The 20,905-nt window shown below is 41.2% G+C and overlaps 1 protein-coding gene across 7 annotated transcripts in view; it reads right to left on the bottom strand.

Moving 5' to 3' along the window:
• Positions 1 to 20,905, bottom strand: part of lrba (LPS-responsive vesicle trafficking, beach and anchor containing) — a 229,435-nt gene that overhangs the window by 152,764 nt on the left and 55,766 nt on the right. For 6 of the 7 annotated variants that reach the window (XM_088075889.1, XM_088075891.1, XM_088075892.1 and 3 more), the window contains exons 20-29: positions 20,595 to 20,718; positions 20,287 to 20,479; positions 11,625 to 13,010; positions 10,472 to 10,656; positions 9,624 to 9,777; positions 7,994 to 8,174; positions 6,149 to 6,282; positions 4,856 to 4,963; positions 4,590 to 4,731; positions 3,802 to 4,159 (exon numbers count right to left, since the gene is read on the bottom strand). In XM_088075889.1, the coding sequence (XP_087932015.1) occupies positions 3,802 to 4,159; positions 4,590 to 4,731; positions 4,856 to 4,963; positions 6,149 to 6,282; positions 7,994 to 8,174; positions 9,624 to 9,777; positions 10,472 to 10,656; positions 11,625 to 13,010; positions 20,287 to 20,479; positions 20,595 to 20,718 (2,965 nt within the window). The remainder of the gene's footprint in view (positions 1 to 3,801; positions 4,160 to 4,589; positions 4,732 to 4,855; positions 4,964 to 6,148; positions 6,283 to 7,993; positions 8,175 to 9,623; positions 9,778 to 10,471; positions 10,657 to 11,624; positions 13,011 to 20,286; positions 20,480 to 20,594; positions 20,719 to 20,905) is intronic. The other variant, XM_088075890.1, reaches the window with a different exon arrangement.

Below are 20,905 nucleotides of genomic sequence, written 5' to 3'. Positions count from 1 at the left end.
TAATAACATATTGATTAGGTCCTAATGTGAGTCTCAAAAACTTTAGGTAATATAAACAAACTTTAGGTAACCTAAAACATGTAATTTTTACAGCCAACAACTGCAGGTTACAAAAAAGTGATCAGTGGCTCACAGAACCTCAATTGTTTTAAAGTGTGATGCAGAAAATGAAAAAGGAGCTACAGTCCTTCACTCTTTCAGTTTTGTTTGTGTCCAACATGCTTACCCTCTTCCTAAGCGGCACATTAACAACACTTCAGCATCAACACAACTCATCTGTACATCAACGTTCACATGCATGCAGAGTCCGCGGCCAGGAATGCAAACAACTGCACCATGTATATCCCAATGTCTAACACTCACATATTCTGCAGAACCATGCCGTCTAAATCATCGGCTTGTACAATGACACTGTTTAGTTCTGGTTAGTGTCAGCAAATATTTGCAGACTAGCTGTCATAACAGGGGCATGGCTGAGAAATGGATGGGAGAAATCCACTAGTAAATAAATCAGTAGAGATACTTCACCCCCTGACCAGCCCCCCAGTTTTTATCTGGGAGATCCCAGCTTCTCTCATACATTGGTCTCGTAAATCCAGCCCTCTGGGTAAGTGCAGAGTTGCCATGTTTTGGCAGGAGATGTCAGAGCAGAATATCAGATCTGGCTTGTACTGGTGTCACTAGGAGACTTACTGGTTTGTGGGAGATGCTGAGCAGTGATAGATTCATTACAGGAAGATAATAAACACAGAGCATATCTACATATGTGGTAGGTAGAATTGGTAAGGGTGAGGAGACAGCAGGCTGATAAAGAAAGGTAACCTCAGGAGATAAGAGAATAAATACAGGCTTAAAGCCAGTGCAAGATATGGATAGTCAGGAAGTTTTGACCAGGAGACATCAAAATAATTTGGCACCTTGGCATTGAGGTATGAAAATGAGGGATCACTGGGAATATGGGTGGAAGAAAGGTTTGAATGTGTGCATATGTTTTTTGTTGAAACAGTCAAGTCAATTTATCACTTACTCATCATTTTTAATCAATATTCCACTTTTTTAGGCTGCTGAGATAAAAAGAAAGGCGAATTTTCAGGTGTTTTAAGGTTTCTCATCTGAATGTTTGCTGTTTTTCATTGTTTTATATCAAAGTCATGTCACTGTATTTTATTACAGTGGATTCTAGGTTATGGTGATGGTAATTTTTCACAACACTGTGACATTTTATAGACTGACCAACTAACTTAAGTACTAAAAGCTCACTTAAAGGATAATTCAGGTTGATATTCTATATTCTTTTGTCAACAAATCCCACGAAAAAGGCCAAAATCAACATTAAAGTAACCTACTAACAAGTTTTGTCTGTGTCCGTTTATTAAAACAAACAGAGCACTGGCATTCACCCATAGGTTCATACAAGATACATAAGTTAGTCGTTTTATTTGTTTTGGACAAAGAATTTAAAAAATTCAGCCACACTTAATACTGTAATAATAGCTAGATACCTGATGCCAAGATGGCACCTATTCGTTGCTGACCTTTTGCATTCACCATAAGTTTCTTGCTCCCAAGTTTACTTACTCGTATGCAGCCGATTGAATATGTGCAGGAGTGTTTCTCTCGCCGGCCCCTCCTGCGAGTTCCCACTCAGCTCATAGACTTTACAATGTGTTGATGTCACAGATTTTTTTTTAATTATTTTTTTTTAGATTTTTACTGGGGGCTTTTTTGGCCTTTATTAAAAAAAGGGGGAGAGACACATACATGGGGGCGTCTGTTCTACCAGGTCAGCTTGGGGTGCCCCTACATATGTAGTTTAAATGCTTTTTTCAGTTTCAGGAAAACAAAGTTTTGCAAATATAAAACCACCATGAATCAAAGTTTCATGATGGAAAGAGTCCTAATTGACCATGTTTGCAATTCGAGGTGTCCTGTCATCAGCTTAAGATGTCACTTTTACAATGTTGGCATATGGAGAAAATGCTTTTTGGCTTGTGATTTTTTTGGCCACAATTAATAAGAAGACTAGCCTATTTATCTTTGAGTGACAGTGTTCTGTTTTTGTTTTTTTTTATCCTTGCCACAGCCGTGCATAAGATACATTGTTCAAGATCTGGAGCTGTGCAAGCACTATCATTTGCTCTGTCTGTATATTAACCTTGAGTTCATCCCAAATACTGTACACTGTCGTGCTGTAAAATAGAGCAAAAAATGTATTAAATGTATATAAATATGTATTAATCCATAGCTGACAATATTACTTCAAAGTGACGGTTGCTTATGACAGTGTCAAGCTGTTTTAGAAAATTATTAAGTGTTTTTGTAAAAAAAGAAAAAATATATATATCTAAATCCTCAGTAGGAAGCAGTGAGTTTGGGGCTGAAAGCCAAAGACGGGGTTTGGAAGTTGAAAATTATTGGAAAAAATGGATTAGTTTAATGTTATTGTGGTGTTTTTTCATGGGATTTGTTAAAAATAACAAAAACATAGAATACTGCCAGCCATATGTTTTAACTGATAACAAAATAATTAGTTACAGCTCTACAATGTGTGCATGAACACCCTCAGAGAGGCTTTTATTTCCTCTTAAAAGGGAGCTGGGGTAAGGTTTGCTCTCCGTGCTGGGCTGTATGCCTTGCATGAAGAGGCTCCCATAGGCAACGAGCGAGCTGTTAGTCTATGTTCTCCAGCTCTCCTGACGTCCTCTCTTCCTACTGAGTGCGCTCAGTGGACAGGAGCCAGTCTAATCCCCCTGATATGAGGAGTGCCCTGAGACCTGACAAAGCATTCCTCAGATAAAGACACGCGATCACAGAGATGCCGTGGAATTCCCACAGTTGGGGGTAGGCAGACTGCCTAAGTGTGTTTGTGAGAGCGAGAGCGAGAGACAGAAACAGAAAAATGTTTTCTTCAGTACATGAGAACCTTGACTTGACATCACCCCCATGGAGACTTCTTTCTCCCCCTTCTCCCATCGCTCCCAACCTCTACCACCCCCCCCCCCTCTGCCGTTTGTGAACGTCTGTCTCAGAACCATCGCTCCAAATGCAAACCAGACCGGTGACCATCCTCTCTCACCTGGGTCCGTCTGCGGCTTCAGTACCCGGCTCTGCTTTTGAAGCCTCACTCCTGACTCCTGTTCAGCCCTGCACCTCCAGGGGTAATGCAAATTACACAGCTTTTATGCCAGAAAAAAGGGGGATAACGCTTCAAATGTTAGACAGCGAGAGACGAGCGGCAGGAGAGATGAAAAAGAGAGTCGTTAAATATCAGTGACACGGTGAAAAGAAACAGCTTCCTGCCAGCTTCGTCTCTCCGTCTCTTCATCCCAGACATGACTCCTGTTTTCCTTAAGACATGCTCTTTGTAAGGCAGTTTGCTCAGGATGAGGACTTAGATCGACAGCAAAAAGAAAGAACAATGCGAGTGAGGGGGAAAGAGTCGGAGACTACGATTCCTGCCGGTTCAAAAGGGTTTCTGTTACAGAATGTTTTTCAAGATCCACCTCCTCTGAGGATACCAAGCTGAGATGTCTTCAAGGTCTGACTTTCAAAAGTCCCCTGCAGTCATGTTGGGATAAATGGTATGAAACTGTCAACTGTGAAGCTGGAGAATCACAAGCGTATATGCACCATATGCACTCCTGAGCAACTGATAAAGCTGTCAGGTCTGCACCAGAGGAATTTTGACCCTGATTTTTTTTTCCCATGATCACCAATGTGCAGAGCAGAAAAATATTAATTTCTATAAAACATGTGGTCTTATATGTGTATTTCAAGCCATGTTTCAACCTGAGCACTCACCTATCAAAGGAGCGGAACTGTAGTGATGAGTCTCTGGCCGCGTCGCCCACACTCCCGAGAAATGCTGGAGGCAGCAGACTCGGGTCCACCATGATATCATCAGCTGGAGCGCTCACGAGGCTGCGCAGGATGTCCTTCACATTCTTGCCCTTTGAATCAGCGGGCAGAGAAGGTCTGACCTCAGAGGACAGAGTAGACAGGGCCTCTGAGATGGCGTCTGGGCCGTGAGTCACGCCAGAGGATGACAGGTCTGCCTCGCTTGCGGCGGTTGAGGTGTGGTCATCACCAATGCCAGAGTCATACCGCCGGAGAGAGACACCGTTTTCCACTTCTACTCCACCAGAAATGGCACCACTATCTAAGAGGGCACAGATAATAGAGACGAAATGTGAGGAATAAATCCATGCCACATAAGAAATTAATTACAGCAGTTTCCAACTTTGGTGTTGAATGCCTACAACGGGTCATGAGATGAAAACAGCAAAAAAAAACCATTGTTTCTGTTTGTTTGTTTGTTTTCTTCAGGTAAAAATAGTTTTGCTTTTCAGACTTTTCTAAACTCTCTTTTTTCTTATGCTGTGGTTTAATAATGTGTAGTACAATACTGTATAAATTTAAAAACCTCAAAAATCTAAACAAACAAGGCTTTCTTAGGCATCAAAAGCAGAGAAAAATGGCTACATTAGAGATACCACTACAACGACATTACAGATAGCAGTATGATCTTCCTCTGCAGAGACATATTTCAGATGTCTTGTTTTGGGTTTTTTTTTTGAGCTGCTGTATACCTGTGCTCCTGGCAGACTGGGATCGTTGAGGGTGTTTCTTGTCATTGTGGGGCTCCAGGATGTCGCGGTACTTTGACACCATGAGGACTGAGATGAAGTAGACAACAGCAAGCGCCAGAAACTGAGCCTGCTTACTGTCCTCCTGAAACAAACAAAAAACACTAAATGATCTGTGTCTTCTTCAGTAAGCAGTATTAGAGGAGTACATTTTATGCACACTGTGTTGTGCTTGTACATTGCACAAATGTGTTTTCTGTACAACTCACGATATCTCTGAAGACAACAGCCCTGAGGCGGTTGATGTCCATGTCCTGGAGAAGCCGGTCCAGGTCTCTGACTGGAGAAATCCCACCCGTCACTGCATCAACAGGACTCTGCATGTAAGAAGGTAAATCAAACCATCACCACATGAAATCTATTATTCTTTCCCAAGCAGCACATGCACTTTTACACCAATCAGGATGTTTATTAATCCATGGGCATTTCATGGAGCAGGGTAAGGTTTCAAAGATTAGGGAAGCTATCCCTCCTGGGATCATGTCCTTAACATAATGGCTTTTCTATAGAGCCGCTGCATTATAAATGAGCTTTAACACCCGGTTCAGGGAAGAACAACACGACTTTACTGGAAGTCACTGTATCAAATCAAAGGGGCAATGACAAAAGGCCTCGTCTGGTGTCAGAAATAGCAACCAGTGTGGTAATATAATAAGACATGAGCTAATGCAATAACACTTGGTGGTTGTTGGTGAGCAAGACAAAGGGCAGAGCTGCTTCTGGGTTACTATTGAGTTTGGGAAAAGAGCAAAGGAAGATGTGGGCATTTTTAAGTGTAAAAGAACTTCAAAATGAGAGTGTAAAAAGTATTGCAGGGATAATATTTATAAGTAGGCCAACATGGAAGTTAACATCACCTTGTTCCCTTGACAATAAAGCCCATGGGATTTTTTCACTGGATTATGGATCATTGCAGAAAATAAGCTCTGTGGTAAACAATCGTTTATGAGACTTACATGTTTAGCTAAGCAAGGTAATCTTCACAAATGAACCACCACTTTTTTGATTTTTTTAAGCATAAATGCAATTAGCAGAAGTGAAAAGCTGACGTAAGGCTATAAACAAAAAACACCATGGTCACATGACTTAAAGTTGCCACCACAACAAGGCTGTAAAACAGTGTTCAGCATGATGGTGCTCTGTAGTCTCATTTAGTCATTTGTTAGCAACCACATTTTAAAGACACATAAAAGCTTCAGAATTCATGTATTCATATTGACATATTTTATGTTGTAGAACAAAAAATGAAAATCTCTTATGCTTACAGGCCTTATTACAGGCATCTAACCAAAAATCTTTTTTTAAAAAACACCAATGACTTCAAGATAAGGGAAGTGCAAAAATGCTCACTAATTTACAGTTTTTAGGACTAATTCGTGCAGCACTCTATTACTGAGATTTATTAGTATTTTAGAGAAAACAATTATACAAATTTAAAACAGCAGAGGATGTGTACAAAAAGTGCAACATAATAAAGTGAGGAGAGGAGTTGGGATACTTGCCTGCGCGGCTGCAGACATGGCTGCTCCCATGGAAGTGCTGGGCATGGCTGTATAGCTGCGTGCTGAGGCTTCTGAGCCATGCTTGAATTGGGCTTGCTGACACTCCAGACAGTTTCTCACTGCCATAGCACACACTACGGAGAAAGAGATAGTATGTGACATCATATAACTAAAGTAATTTTCAGAGAAATACGTATACGTATTGTGCTGAAAAAGGACAATGCAATCAAAGGAAAAAATGTGGAAAAAAAGAGGATTCTTTACACCTAAACTGAGAAACCCAGAACAGGAGCAGCTGAGAGAGACAAAAACAAAGGAGAAAAAGTGGGGCCATGACAAGGTCACGGCTCTGGCCAACTCTGGCAGCATCGTTCACTCTTCCCTGCTCCACCTCTCCTCCCAAGGTCACAGTGCAAGGGTGTGCTCTTGAATCACACCCACTGTGCGCAGCTCCCATAACAAATGACACTGCTTGGGTGTACACGTGCTGACTAGGCAGCGAGATACGTCTTTTGTCGCCAAAAAAAAAAAATCTTGTGGTCCGACAACTTTATGTGGCTTCAAAACTGGCACACTTACCATTTGTAATCTAATGTGCCGCCCGTCTGCTGGAGCCCCTCCCAACCCCCACCGTCCTGTACTTGACAACTGACAAATGTTAACTCTGAGCCATTTAGATTACGAAGGAGGGAATTATTCCGTCTGGAAATGGGCTCGCTTTTTCCATTAGGACTACTCTTTCATACGACCATTTATAAAACGAGAGGGGGGGGGTGGCGGAGGAGGTGGAGATGCTAAAACCTTGTTACAGTCTTCCAAAATCAGATTAGGTGCCAGCAATGGGGAGCGCATACCTCATCAAATATTCATTTCATAACGGCTGCTTTCTAAAACTGGACCTGTAGTACGCTGGCATCACTTTCTAGCAAAAAAAAAAAACCCAACAGCAACAATCGTGGCTGGATAATGTCTGGGAGGAGAAGTGCTCTTTGTTTAACAAGTTTGCATTTTGAAAGCTTTTTTGTTTGTAACCTTCATTGTGTGAGTATCTAAAAGCAAAAACTGATACCTGGATATGCACCATTACATATATGGAACAAAGCAAATGATTTAAATCAGTGTTCATTTTAAGTATTGTACCACTTTCATGCTGAGTGTGTGTGTGTACGCTGTGTTGATCTGCGTCTGCTGCAAAAGGTGCACCACATAAAATGAATAATGTAGGAATTTCAATATCTTTTATTCAGCTCGAGCGTGGCTTGGCTTCTGATGCTGTCAGAGGAGACTGTAATAGCCCGCAACAGAAGGCAGAAAAAGGCCTGGGGCTACGCTGCAGTTCAGCGCAGCCAAGGCCATTATGTAGAACTCACTATATCATGATAGCAGCCATTTTAGAGTGTTGCCATGCAGTGGGGTTATAATAACAAGATAAGAGAGCGCTGATATGAGCAAGAGTGAAAGAGGCGAGCGAATGAGAGAGCAGCGGCTGGAGATGGAGACGGCAGAAGAGAAAGAGAGAATACAGAAGGGAGGGTCAAAAAGGCTACGGGGAGCCATGACTGAGGCTAATATAAGAGGCTACTGCTGGCTGATACGAGGCAGATCGATGAACAGGGGAGGACAGAGGGCTTGGTAAAAGGAGGAGACAAAAGATGGAAATTCAGGGAGGGGGTGCAGATGAGCAGAAGGACAGCTAAACAAGAGTTTGAAGAAAATAAAAAGTTGACATCCAAGTAAAAGAATGCATGAGATTGAAAAATGTGTTTTCAGGAATAATGAGGCTATTTAAATAAAAGAGATGGACCAAGTGATGGGAAACTGTAAGAAAACAAAAAGTGTGCATACCAAGGCGAAGGCACTGTCTCAGGATGCCCCCTGACGACATGTTTTTCTCAGCCTCTATCTCAGTGAAGTTGAGGGAGCTGGCGAAGATGAGAACATCCACGAGGTTGATGAGGCGCTGTAAGAAGGTGACTGAAGCCTCCACCGCCAAGCCTTGGGATGGTTCAATGTTTTCTAGTTCATGCTGCAGGAAAATTCACACAGTAATTAATGGACAAGTGACTGTAATAGTAAAAAAAAATAGATTGAGTTAATTGTTCATTCAGTACAGATTAAGTAAAGGCTGATTTTAAAAGCTATTAATTATGGTAATAGTTTTGCTTTGTATGAATAATATTTACAAAAAGAAAAAAAAATCTTTAAGTCAATGCAAAATTGCCATAGTAAGTTACAAGTTAAGGGAGTTTTTACTTGCACACTGTAAGAAAACAGGAGGCTCATAGAACAGAAAGTGTTCAAGTTAATTTTCATGCCTATAATTAGAGAGCTAAAGTCAAGATCCACTTGTTTTTACGTTACTTTCAACTTTATATTAACTTGCCTTATAAAAACAAGTTTTTCAAGAATATGGACTTTATACAAGACTCAAAACACCAAAACATGAGCTACAAATGAAGTAATCAAGGGCGGGAATAAAGGAAGTGTATCTAAATAAGCTTGAATTTGGAATAGCTGAAAACACATTTGCATCATTGCATCTAGGCATTGCCACTTTCTGTCAGTTGGTATAAACGGTTAATCACTTGTCAGTTGGCTAAAGACCGATCTTTCCATATGATCTTGGGCAAGTCTGAAAATTCATTTGGAAGTTATGTGTCTTTTTGGGATAGGCTGCTCCCATTACCACGCACCTTTTAACCAAATGGTATGAACACAAACACACATCTACACACACACACACACACACACACACACACACACACACACACACACACACAAAACAACACATACTTTAACTCAACACCAAATTTCAGCCCTCTAGAACATAAACTGTCATGAGCAAAGGGTGGAGAAATTTGTGTGGACTGACCAACAGAGCTAATTTTGGGGCTGCTGGTCGCTGCTAAAAAGAAACATCTAAAAACTGCACCAAAAAAAGGATCTAGAAATCTAATGTATGTACGCCGATGTGGCAGCTATACTGACAACTATAAACCACATCTTAATGGGAGAGCATTTAAAACTGGCATTTGTTACATTTAGTTTTAAATTTGGTTAGAGACGACACACAACTGAATACAATTGAATTATAATGGGATTGAACTTCAACCTGTTTCTTAGACAGGCCAGTAAAGTCATTGACAGAAGCAAAGAATCATGTAAGAGAGGCGCAGTCACTGAGATCAGACAACACAAAAACAAACTAACAATGTTAGGAGGCAGCTATCTGTGCTCTAATGCGATTGGGAAAGGTCAATGCGGATGGATAACTTCCTGAGATAAGAGCCTTCAACTGTATATACACACACACACACACACACACACACACACACACACACACACACACACACACACACACACACACACACACACACACACACACACACACACACACACACACACACACACACACACACACACACACACACACACACACACACACACGCACACGCACGCGTAAGAGGAGACTCACAGAGGAAGAGGTGGCCGCAGAGAGCAGAGGTAAAATGCCTCCACACGCCATGATGAGGTTGTCCACCACCTGGGAGATGAGGTGAATACTGTTGTGGACAAACACAACGTTCTCGCTGCTGTTTACGAAGTCCAAAATCGTCTTTGTGGAGTGACTGAAAAGCAAAGGACAAAAAGATTGCTGTGTTAATAAAACGCAGAGTACAATATAACAAGCAGAACATAACTTCATAGAGAGTGTTAGTTGGCAAACTTTAAGTGAGAGCAAGTTTTCAGTGAGTTATTGTATTACATTATTTGGCACTAAAATACCACACATCCAATTGTTCTTGCTATTAAATGCTTACATTCAAGTATAAAAATATCTTTGCAAAAACATTTCCTGTGCTTTGGTCTACACCTCATCAGGTGTCCTCAATGAAGCATGAATTTCAAAGCATCCTGAAGGATTTGATTTTAGTTTACTGTAGTATGAAGTACAGCTTCGTGCAAAGACTGGGGCTACTACAAATACTTCTGGCATATTTCTATGTTTTGCTTTAAAGTAGTATTTACAAAAAAATCCTCACTTTAAAATGTGACAAATAATAACATGTATAATGCAAAGTACTTCCTGAATTCAATACCTAAAAACATTGCATTTACAAGCAAAACTCAGAAGTAAAAACAAAACGAAGACTTGTGGAGGACTCCTTCAGACACTGCTTGATCAGGGGAACGTTTAAAATGAATTCCTCGGTTTGCTCCTCAGAGGCACAAACAGCCAATAAATCTCTAATCCATTAATCAATTAAAATAATTGTTAGCTAAAGCATTAGCAAAGTCAGAGTCAGCGGATTGTTGCCCTACCTCCTCCACATCTGGACATCTGTCTCGATAGAGAAGAGCAGGTCAGTGAGGAGGCGTTGGTGCATGTGGGACCAGCGAAACTCTGGGATGCGAAACATGGTGGAACGAGGGGCCGAAGTGCTGCTCTGCTGACCTGAAGACCCTCCTGCTGCCACTGCTGCTGCCGGCTGGCCTTGGCTGGTCTCCTACAAAGAGACATCAGCAAAACATGGTTAGCTTTAAAGGATAACTTTGGTATTTTTCAACCTGGACTACAATGTTTAATGGGAAATTGGTCCAGTACTAAGCAAGAGTGCTGCAGCCAGCAGTTGCGTACAGGCTGCAGTGTAACCATTCAGAGCATATTCGCACCGTCAATTTACGTCCACTAAAAGAGCTTGTTTTTGTCACAGACAGGCTCAGATTGTTACCGTAAGTGTCTGACAACATTATGTAAAATATCCCTACAGAGAAGGATCGTTCTGTTCAAGAGTAAAATCCCTCTTTCTTAGAAACAGCTGAAATTCACTACTGGCAAACCTACCAGACTCCATTTAAATAAATAGTAATTTTAGCATTGCAGAATCAGCATATTTTCACAACTTACTGGGTGAATTTAGAGATTATTTCTACCAAACCACAGTTGGTGATTGTTGAAACAGTGGAAAGATGAACCAAGATGGTGTTTGTGAGTTTTATTTTTTTCATGTCAACTTCAATGAAGTGTATTTAACATGAGAAAATTACTGTTTATGCAAATGGAGTCTGGTGGCTTTGGTGATTGTGACTTTGTGACTTTTTCTGGTTAACTAAAAAGGACCTTAATCTTTAAAAAATGTCTACAAGTAGGTATCCTCTCCATTATGTTGTCAGACACTTATTACAATTCTCTGATCAATGGCAAAAACAAGCACCTTAGGTGGCGATAAAACAATGGTGCATAATTGCCCAATAACATTACACTACAGCCTCTCACTCAATACTGGACCAATTTTTAAAAAATGTTGTTCCGATTAGTCACTAAGACAGAAAAACATGTGAAAAGGATCCAGGTTGAAAATATACAGAACTTACCATATAACATAAGGGTTTAGAGTCTGAAAAGATCAGTCCTATAAATGTAATTTATTGAAAGATCAAAAGTAGAGAAAACAAAGACAAAAAAGATGCGTACTGTTGTAGAGGTCTCCTTCAGTTCAAGTCTCTCTGTGTCTAAGGCCACATTTGACACATCCAGGCGGGCAATTTTGATCTCTTTGGTCTTGCTGACAGAGTCTGCACTCTTCTGGGTGTCAGAGTTTGAGGCGGCTGTGCTGGTGTCTGTGGGAGCGGACACAGTTTCCCCTTCGGTGGTGCCGGTGGTCTCTGAAGGCTGACTTGGTGAGGTGGAGTCTGATGCTGCTGCAACCTCCTGAGCTGTAGAGGGCGGTGTGGTGTCTGAGGGCTGTTGGCCTGCAGTTACGGTTTCAGTTGTGGAGAAAGACTGATCATCTTTAACTTCGTCTTTGGGTGATTCTGTGGCACTTTGTTCAGGTGTTTCAGCTGGAGGAGTCTGACTCTCCGCAACAGACACCTGTGTCTCTTCAGTTTCACTCTCCTCGGTTTTATCTTGTTCTCCGACCTCTTGATTCTCATCTTTTTCTCCATCAATCTTCATCTCACGACGTTCCTGATCATCTTTCTTGCCTTCATCATCTTCATGTTTAACATCCTCCTTCTTTCCTGCCTCCGCTTCCTCTCCAGCAACAGCTGAAGCATAAGAAGACTCCTCTTGGCTGTCATCAGCATCACTCGGGTGGGTGTGGTCACTGACAGGCGACACAACGGGGGCTCCATCCTGCACGCTGTCCTCCACATAGGCTGCAGACTCAGGTGACATTTGGTCAGTCTCAACCTGTTGTTCTGAAACTACTGGCAGTTCTGTTTCTGCTTCATTCAAAGAGTCTTCTGTCATGGAGTTTGATGATTCACCTCTGTTAGTTTCAGATTTTTCATCATCTGTTACAGGTGTTTGCGCACCGTCACTCGCAGATGTAGCAGAGTCTTTTGTGTCACCTGTTTCAGCCTGCTCGCTAACTGATGTTTTTAGATCATCAGCGTTCTTGGTCTCAGTCACTGGTTCCTGCTTGTTGGTGTCTTCACTCTTTTCCTCTTTATCGTTCTCTTGTGTCACAGTAGCTTCTGTCTCTTTTCCATCATCACCAGAGGCCCCCTTAGAAGACTCCTGAACTAACTTCTGCTCATCCCCTGCCCCGACCAGGATGTTGGACACGATGATGGATGCGTGTCCCTTTCCATCGGCAGCCTCTGGTGGGCTGGAAGTGATAGTGGAACTAGTTGCTGAGTCAGGGGACTTCTGGGACAGCTCGTCCACTGTGAGCTCAATGACAGTGGAAGGGGCCGTCTCCTCTGCAGGCGGCCCATTGACACATTCCATGGTCTCCGAGCTTTGGCTGACACCAGAGATGGTTCTGATTGTGCTCTGAGAGCCTGGAGACTCCCGGCGCTGGTACTGACGGAACATACGGGACAGATTCTCTTTATGCTGCTCAAAGGTGACCTGCAAACACAGAAGAGTATTCAATCAAATGCATGAAAACACAACATGTTGTCAAAAATCTATCTAACTTATCTATTCTTTAATCAAAGGACAATGCAGATTTATTACAAGCTGGGTCTTACTTTTGCAGTTTTGGCCATCACTTCAGTGGATAATGATGACATTTTTCTTACCAAAGAAACTGCTGAGACTTGAGAACACAGTGACATTGCTACAAGTCCAACAGGGCAAGAAACTAAGACTAAGACGATCAAACAACTTGTAAACAAGGCACCTTCAAGAATATTTATACTACTTTATTTGGAGGTAAAACTTAAAGTGAATGCAACTGTCATTGCAAAGCCTACATGCACTTAACTACCATAAGCCAAGTGGGTTAAAGTGAAAATAGGAGGTCTCTCTGTGAGCTGTGTTTAAGGTATACTATGGAGGAATTGTCAGCTACAGCTTGTAAAGAGCATCTCCAACATTTTTTTTTATTTTGGCACTGTGCTTGAGATTTTCTTCATCCTTCCTCTGTTGCATGCTGTTTAAGGTCTGGCACCTGGTCGCCATCTTTTCATAAAGTCTCAGCATCACCTGTCTGCTGTGCCCAGAAGCGTCCCAAACACAACAAAATAAGAAGAAAAAGGAAGAAAGTACAGGCAGGGGGCAGAGTCTCTGCAGATAAACCACACACTTCTAGTGGGTCATAAGTGATGATTGATTATATATTATATAAGAATCGATACTTTGTTTTTAGGAAAATCTTGCATTGCATATCTTTAAGCAAGGACTTTTGCATAACCTGGGTGCTTGTTTAAAACCTGATTGATCATCTGAACAGTCGTGTTTCTTGCCCCAACAAACTTCTTTGTTACTAGCCATAGGAAATATAGCCAAAATTACAAGAAAAAAGACCCAAATTGCTGTAATCTGGATTTATCCTTTAAGTGTAGTTTCTGTGATACTTTTTATGTAAAGACCTTGATGATGCTTTTGTTTGAGAATGTAGAAAAGGCATCATAAAATGTTGCATTGACAGGACATTTGATGACAGCAAAATGGAAAATCACTACTACCACGATAGTTAATGATAAATGCCATAAACCTTTTAAACAATACATCAACATTTACGTATCTCATCTCATCATGTAAACCTCCCTCTCTCTTTCTGGTATCTATTAGTATAAGGATATTGCATGGCAATATTGTGTCCATACATGGAAGCCAAGTATGTTTAGTTTTTTGGGGGTTTTTTTGTTTTTTTAATAAAGAGTTGACTTGGTAGCCTGGAATAAAAAAAAAATAATTGCCTTTTCAATGCCCTGATACATTTTGTTGCAAAAAAGACTAAAATGAGTTGACCAGACTGACAGTTTCTCTTATATGTGAACAGATGTTGAAAGTTTTCGTTTTGTGACACAGTTGAAAAAATATATATTGCAACATATAGTGTTGCAATACTAAGCATACTGTAATACATTTAAAATCACAATAATTTTGTATTAAGACTTTAGTATCATGATATTACTGTATTGTGGGGCCACTGGTGTTTCCCACCCATATATGTAATCAATTGGTTTACACTTTCAGCCTTTCAAGTAACTGTCTCTCCATGTGTCACATCATGCTCTAACATCCTGTTTCATCTAGAAACATCTCATTACGGAAGCAAGATATTCTCAAAATGCTCTTTAGTTGTGAGCTTATTACTGCATGTAACCACTGGGACCATTTGTGGCTAACTGTGCCGTATTTAAAACTTTTCCCTTCTCCTGTGTGCAGCAGCCCACGGCCTATTAACCTCTATCAGTCTTCTTACATCTGATATGGGTAGACTAGACTGCTAGTCTATAACGACAATGGTCTGCAGTGGCATTTGAGGAAGAGCCCATCCATGTAAGCAGTCATAGATTAGCAGTAGATACTATTAGTGTGTGTCTGCTAGCTGTGCTGAGTGCGTGTCCAGCATCGGCAAATCCTCCCACGCCTAATTTAAGACCCTGCATTAATCACTGGGCTTGGAGGACAGAAAGTCAAAGATGGCTTGGTGGTGGAGAGGGGGGCGATGGAACTAGACCCACTTTGCTGCTTTTTCACCTGAGGCAATTTGGACAGAAAGAGAGAGAGAAACAAAGAAAACAAGAAAGCCAGAGATCAAAAGGGAAAAAAAATAAGAAAATTGCAAAGGAGGAAGAGGAAGAAAGTGAGTCATTGAGAGTGGAAGAAAGGAAAGGGAGAGAAAGGAGCTGATTATTTGTAATTAATTAGGCGTTATTGTTCTAAATTAGCCTGCTACACGGGTGCTCATTAATCTTCTGTAGTGGGAAGCTGTGATTGGTAATCCATAGCTGTTTTCAGAGTGCACAGCCTGTTCTAAATGCGCCAGCAGTCCGTCTTTCTCTCTCTTCCTCCCTCCTTCCCAGTGATCACACAGCAAGACCTTCTACCCCATTAGTTTGAGCTTAATTTGACATTTAGCATTTTTAGCAATTAAAAGGCCGCATTCAGAGTGCGCTGCTATGGAAATTATGCGGGGAGAGCGGCGCAGAACATAACGTCATAGATTCAGGATGCAGTCTGCACATTAAGATGATGTATGTTGGCCTTAAATGGGGCTCTGTAACAGATCCAGTTACCATTAGACAGAGGTAGTATATGTCTCTGTGGTTTTTAAAAGAGCGCTTAGCCTTGCTACAATATATAGAAACTGCCTTGGGTGGCTGGGACATCAGCGCTGATCTAATCTAATTTCATTCTACTCCATGACTCGGCCTGGCCTCAGTGGGGTATGGGAAAATGTTATGGTAATGTACAAAAACATGGTGGGCTTTTCTAATGTGACAGGTAACATGGTATTAACTGGGCGCAGCACGGCCAGATCATACAAAAGACTGGAAAGGGACGCCCTGTGGTAAACAAGAAGACACTGCACTACCTCAATACGGCAAATTTCTGTATTTTCACTTCACATAATGCTTTTGAAAAGTAAGTGCATCACAAACAGACAAAAATCTTTAATAAAATCTCCTCTTTTTTGCAGTGGAACTCCAAAAAAATCAATACTAAACCTATACTTTGCATTGTCCGCATGGTGATCTGGAATAAGCAGAGGCCCCACACCACAACCTGTTCGATGGTGGTAACGCGCTGATCTTGGGAGACCCCCGCAATAGGAGCCTGGGAGTCCCCATTTAGATAAATAGATAGAGAGCAACCACAAAACAAAGGGGAAATGGGGAGGGCAGCGTGGCTCTAATCCGATTAGCTAAATGCAATTCCTCCTCCAAAATCAATGTCATCTGCTACTGCTGGGCTGGCTGGGTGGTTTTCGCTCTTGTTCACAATATCTTTCTTTCTCACTCTTTGTAAAAACATTTTTGCTCTTAGTTTTCTCCTCCCCACTGATGCAGTGATATGCATACAGTCTTTATCTGTAATTTCCATCACAACCACAGGAAGACAAGCTTGCACAAAGGTCTTTCAGGAGACTGTACGGTACACTTTTTAAGCAATCAGTCAAATCATATGGTTGCCATCATCTGATTATTATACATTTCTCTTTATGATTTAAATATTTATTTGAGAATCACGAGATTTAAGATAAAAGGATCCCAATACTGATTGGCTTTCTACAAGATAACATCAAAAACACTCGATGCATGGCTATTATCTAGCATTGGCCTTTCAATGTTCTCACTTTCTTCTTCTTTTGTCTACTTGTCAATGTATCTATTTGAAACTCTGCAAAGAACCACAGCTTGACCTGTGTGTGTGTGTGTGTGTGTGTGTGTGTGTGTGTGTGTGTGTGTGTGTGTGTGTGTGTGTGTGTGTGTGTGTGTGTGTGTAAAGGGCAAAAGCTGCGAGGCCAAACTATTGTGCATTTCACCATGAGCAGAAAAGGGCAAATATTAGAGTAAATACATTTAGATATGCTTAACTTCTAAACATAATAATCAGCTCAGAAAGTGTTTCAAATTTTTGTAAAAGATCTGTTGGCTCATATTTAGTTTGTGGTAAAACAACTGACAGGTGTAATGAAGTTAGCTGACAGTGGGAGTCTGAAGGACAGAGGGACCTTCACGCCCCAATCTCTCTCTTTTGGAGATCTCCTTGTTCTCAAACTGATTTGTGTGCAGAGATGGACGAGGGGCACCTTGGGTGGGTGTGTGGGCTGAGAGTGGGAGGGCTGTCATGTCAGCGTGCCCACCTGCAGGAACATCTGTCTATTCAGAGAGACGCTAATATGCAGATACACTTACTTCCTAAGGACTGACACAGAAGGATATGCAAGCGAACACACACACACACACACACACACACACACACACACACAAAAATATCAACAGAGTGCGCACAGACTTTTTAAAATAAAATAAAAACAAAAAAAAACAAGATAAATATGGTCCATATAGTGATTCTGTTCAGAGATAGTTTTCTTGATGAATTTAGCCCCAGTAAAAACTTCAAATTGACAAGTACAGCTGCGAATAAGGAATTGACTATACAGGGTAAATGTCCAATAATATGAGCAAATGGCCTGAATTACCGACAGAAATAGGACACTCAAAAAATTAAACTCTTATAACGCTAAACTTTTCTTTTTCTTTTATCTACATGTAGAAAATGTAATGTAAGTGCACGTAGGGCTGCAACTGATAATTATTTTATTGTTAATTAACCTGTCAATTATTTAAAATGGCGACCAGTGTTTCACAAAGCCCAAGATGACGTCCTCAGATGTCTTGTTTGATCCACAACCCAAAGATATTCAGTTTTCTGCCACAGAGTAGTAAAGAAACCCGAAAATATACATATTTAAGAAGCTGGAATCAGAGAATTTTGACTTCTTTTTTTTTTTTAAATTACTCAAACCGATTAATTAATTATCTGATTAGTTGGTGATTAATTTAATTGTTGACAATTAATCTATTAACCATTGCAGCTGAAAATGTAAGTATGAGATATAAAACACTAATAATGCATTATTAGTAAATGCAGCACGAAGATACATGTCTTTACCAGCAAAGAGGTGAGAGGACATGTTCAGCATGAGGGATATTATCTCTATACATACCAAACTGACAACTTTACCACAGCTGACACAAGGCAAACTACTTCAAAAAGTCTATGTAGAGGAGAAGTGTGCAAATATGTATTTGTGAATGCATACATGCACTTATCAAGAGGCTCCCAGTGGGCTGGTTGTATTTATGAGGCCTTGTTTCTCTGATTGTTCTCGCACGGTTCCGATGAATATTCAATGGGCTTGGAGAGAAGGGCTTCTTAGAGCCCAAGAGAAAAGGAGGGCAAAGAGAAAATGTGCCTGGTAACTCGCATTCACACACACACACACACACACACACACACACACACACACACACACACACACACAATCATGCACACACACAGCCCTGCAGCAGTGGGAGGAGAGAGCAACAGTGACAAACAGCTTTGGTGCTACAAAGGTGGCAGGAAATCTATCAAACGGGACAATAAAATTGCAATTGAGTTTCTTTAGCTTTTTTATAGCAGATGCATGTATCTTGGTGGCTTGCAGCCACTATGCAACTATCCCAGTCACAGTCAGGGTCCCTGCACTGTGCGTGCAATTTTGTGTGTGTGTGTGTGTGTGTGTGTGTGTGTTTGTGTTTGTGTATCTCACTTCTAACAAGTGCATGGGTTTATTCACACACACTGCATGTGTGAAATTCTGTTGTTAGACGAGTGCTGGGCATTGTAACTACAGCCGAGGAGAAACAGCATTAATCTTGCGCAATTATCGGGAAAAAAAAGGCTATTACGGCCTGTCGTTTACAAAGAATAAACACAACTTCTGCACAACGCCAAACCAGACACGTTACCGCGTTGCAAAGTGAGACTACAACACACTGCTGATATACGAACAGCTGAAACAAGAACAAAAGCTTCAGGTGACACTAAATCCTACATGGATAAAATGCACATAAAAAAATAGCCCAATTCTCTAAATAATATTATAATTACACTTATATTACTTACATTATATTATTTATTATGTCACTGTCTACCAGAAATGTTACAATGAAATAGAATTATATCATATTACATTTAAGATGTGTATTTAACAGAGGGATAATAAAAAAGTTTTTTGAAAATTTTATGTTAATATTTAATGAAAGAACAACAGTGGCGAGCATACAGGCCTCCGCTGTTGTACATAAAGATGTTATCACTATATCACAATGTTGTTGTTGTTGTGTGTATGTTTGTGACCCTTGTAATACTGTTCTTGACTGCTAATGTGTTACATTTTCTTACACCTTTATTTGTGCACTTTATATTTTCGCTGCAGGTTAGTTTGGCAGTGTTAAGAGGTGTGTAGAGACATTGGGGGCACAGCGCATGCAGCATGCAGCACGCAGCACACAGCATCCTGTTTTCTGCTGCCTTCATATTGATCATCTCCCAGGCAGTCTGTCTGTGCCCCCTACTGGACGTCGAAGCTCACAGCACGCCACACTGCAGTGGAGCGTCTCATATCACAAGTACTTCTTTAACTCAGCCTTCAATCTGCCAGGCTTAAAAACCCCCCAGACCACAATCTGACACCAACCTCAATTACTTCACTGCTTTGGAACAGAGTAGCGTAATATGATATCAACAGTGAATTTCTAAAGCAGCATTTTGAATTCAGCTTTTGGAAATAAGAAGTGCCAGAAGTTTATTTTTATCTGTGCAACGTGAAAGGGAGAGACTCGATACATAAATAAAGAGTGGAAGGGCTGGTGGATTCATTCCCATTGGTTTATACTGCAACTAGCTTTTAAATTATAATCACTGCATGGCTTCCATAGCTTAATCTGATGGGCACTGAGAGGCAAGGTTCAATTACTGTGCTAGCCTGCGCTGCGAGTTAGAGGGTCAGACGATAATGCTCTCTAATTTCTTATTTGGTGAATTGCATTATGTCAGATTCAAACTAAACATATGGGTGACAGAGCTGATGGCTCTGACTGAACGCTGCTGTCCGTTCAGAATCAAACTGAGGAGGACGGCTATGGTTACAGTAATGTGGTGAGTGTTTAGGCTGACAAGAAAAATGTGAGTGTGTGTGTGCACGTGTGTGTGTGTTCTTGTGTTTACTGCAGAGAGATAAAGAGTGTGTGAGTTAAAACGAAGAGAAACAGAAACGGAACACATAAAAAAAATGTAAAAATGAAACAGATGAGGAGATAGAAGAAGATCCACAGAGAAAGATAAACAAAGCTGTGTCTGACCTGTGTGTGTGCATGTGTATAATGAGTGCTCTGACCTTGGAGTGGGTGATGGACAGGGTGTCCACCCAGACGCGCCAGCCGCCCCACTCGTACTTGATGGCGTGGTAAAGCAGGATGCGGAAGATGGCGTACACCATCTCTGTGATTTTCTGCTCCTCGCTGTTGCGCGGGTTGATGAAGCACAGAGAGAGCATCCACTCCTGCCACACAGAGCACTGCAGCAGGCTCCTGAAACAAAGCAAGTACACAGCAATGTAGTGCTGAATGAGAATTCCACTGGCATTGTAAACAACCGCGTGGACTGGAGTGTATGATGTAGTTTTCTATCTTGTGAGATTTTTACCTGCGGTTCTCTCGGCTGTTATTGAACAGTTTGATCATGTCTGACAGAAAGACCTTGCGCACCTCCATGCTCTCAGGGGATGGGGGAGAGTTCTTCAGCAGAGCAGCTATTACCTTCAGAATTTCTGCAATGCAAGAAAATAATAGAATTTTTCTCACTCTGTTCCGAGTGCATGTCTGCATGTATGTAAATGTGGGCCTTCATATAAAAGCCTAACAAGGGACAAGAGTTAAAAAATAGCAATAGCTTTAAACTCTTTGTGCAACACATCAGTCTCATACCCGGTGTTAAAACTATATTTAACTGCATTG

Source organism: Plectropomus leopardus, chromosome 3, assembly GCF_026936395.1.
Source record: "Plectropomus leopardus strain MGB_pleo_1.0 chromosome 3, ASM2693639v1, whole genome shotgun sequence".
In the NCBI taxonomy this organism is placed as follows: Eukaryota; Metazoa; Chordata; class Actinopteri; order Perciformes; family Serranidae; genus Plectropomus; species Plectropomus leopardus.
Note: the sequence above shows the minus strand (reverse complement) of the source record. Positions and strands in the feature narration are given on the sequence as shown.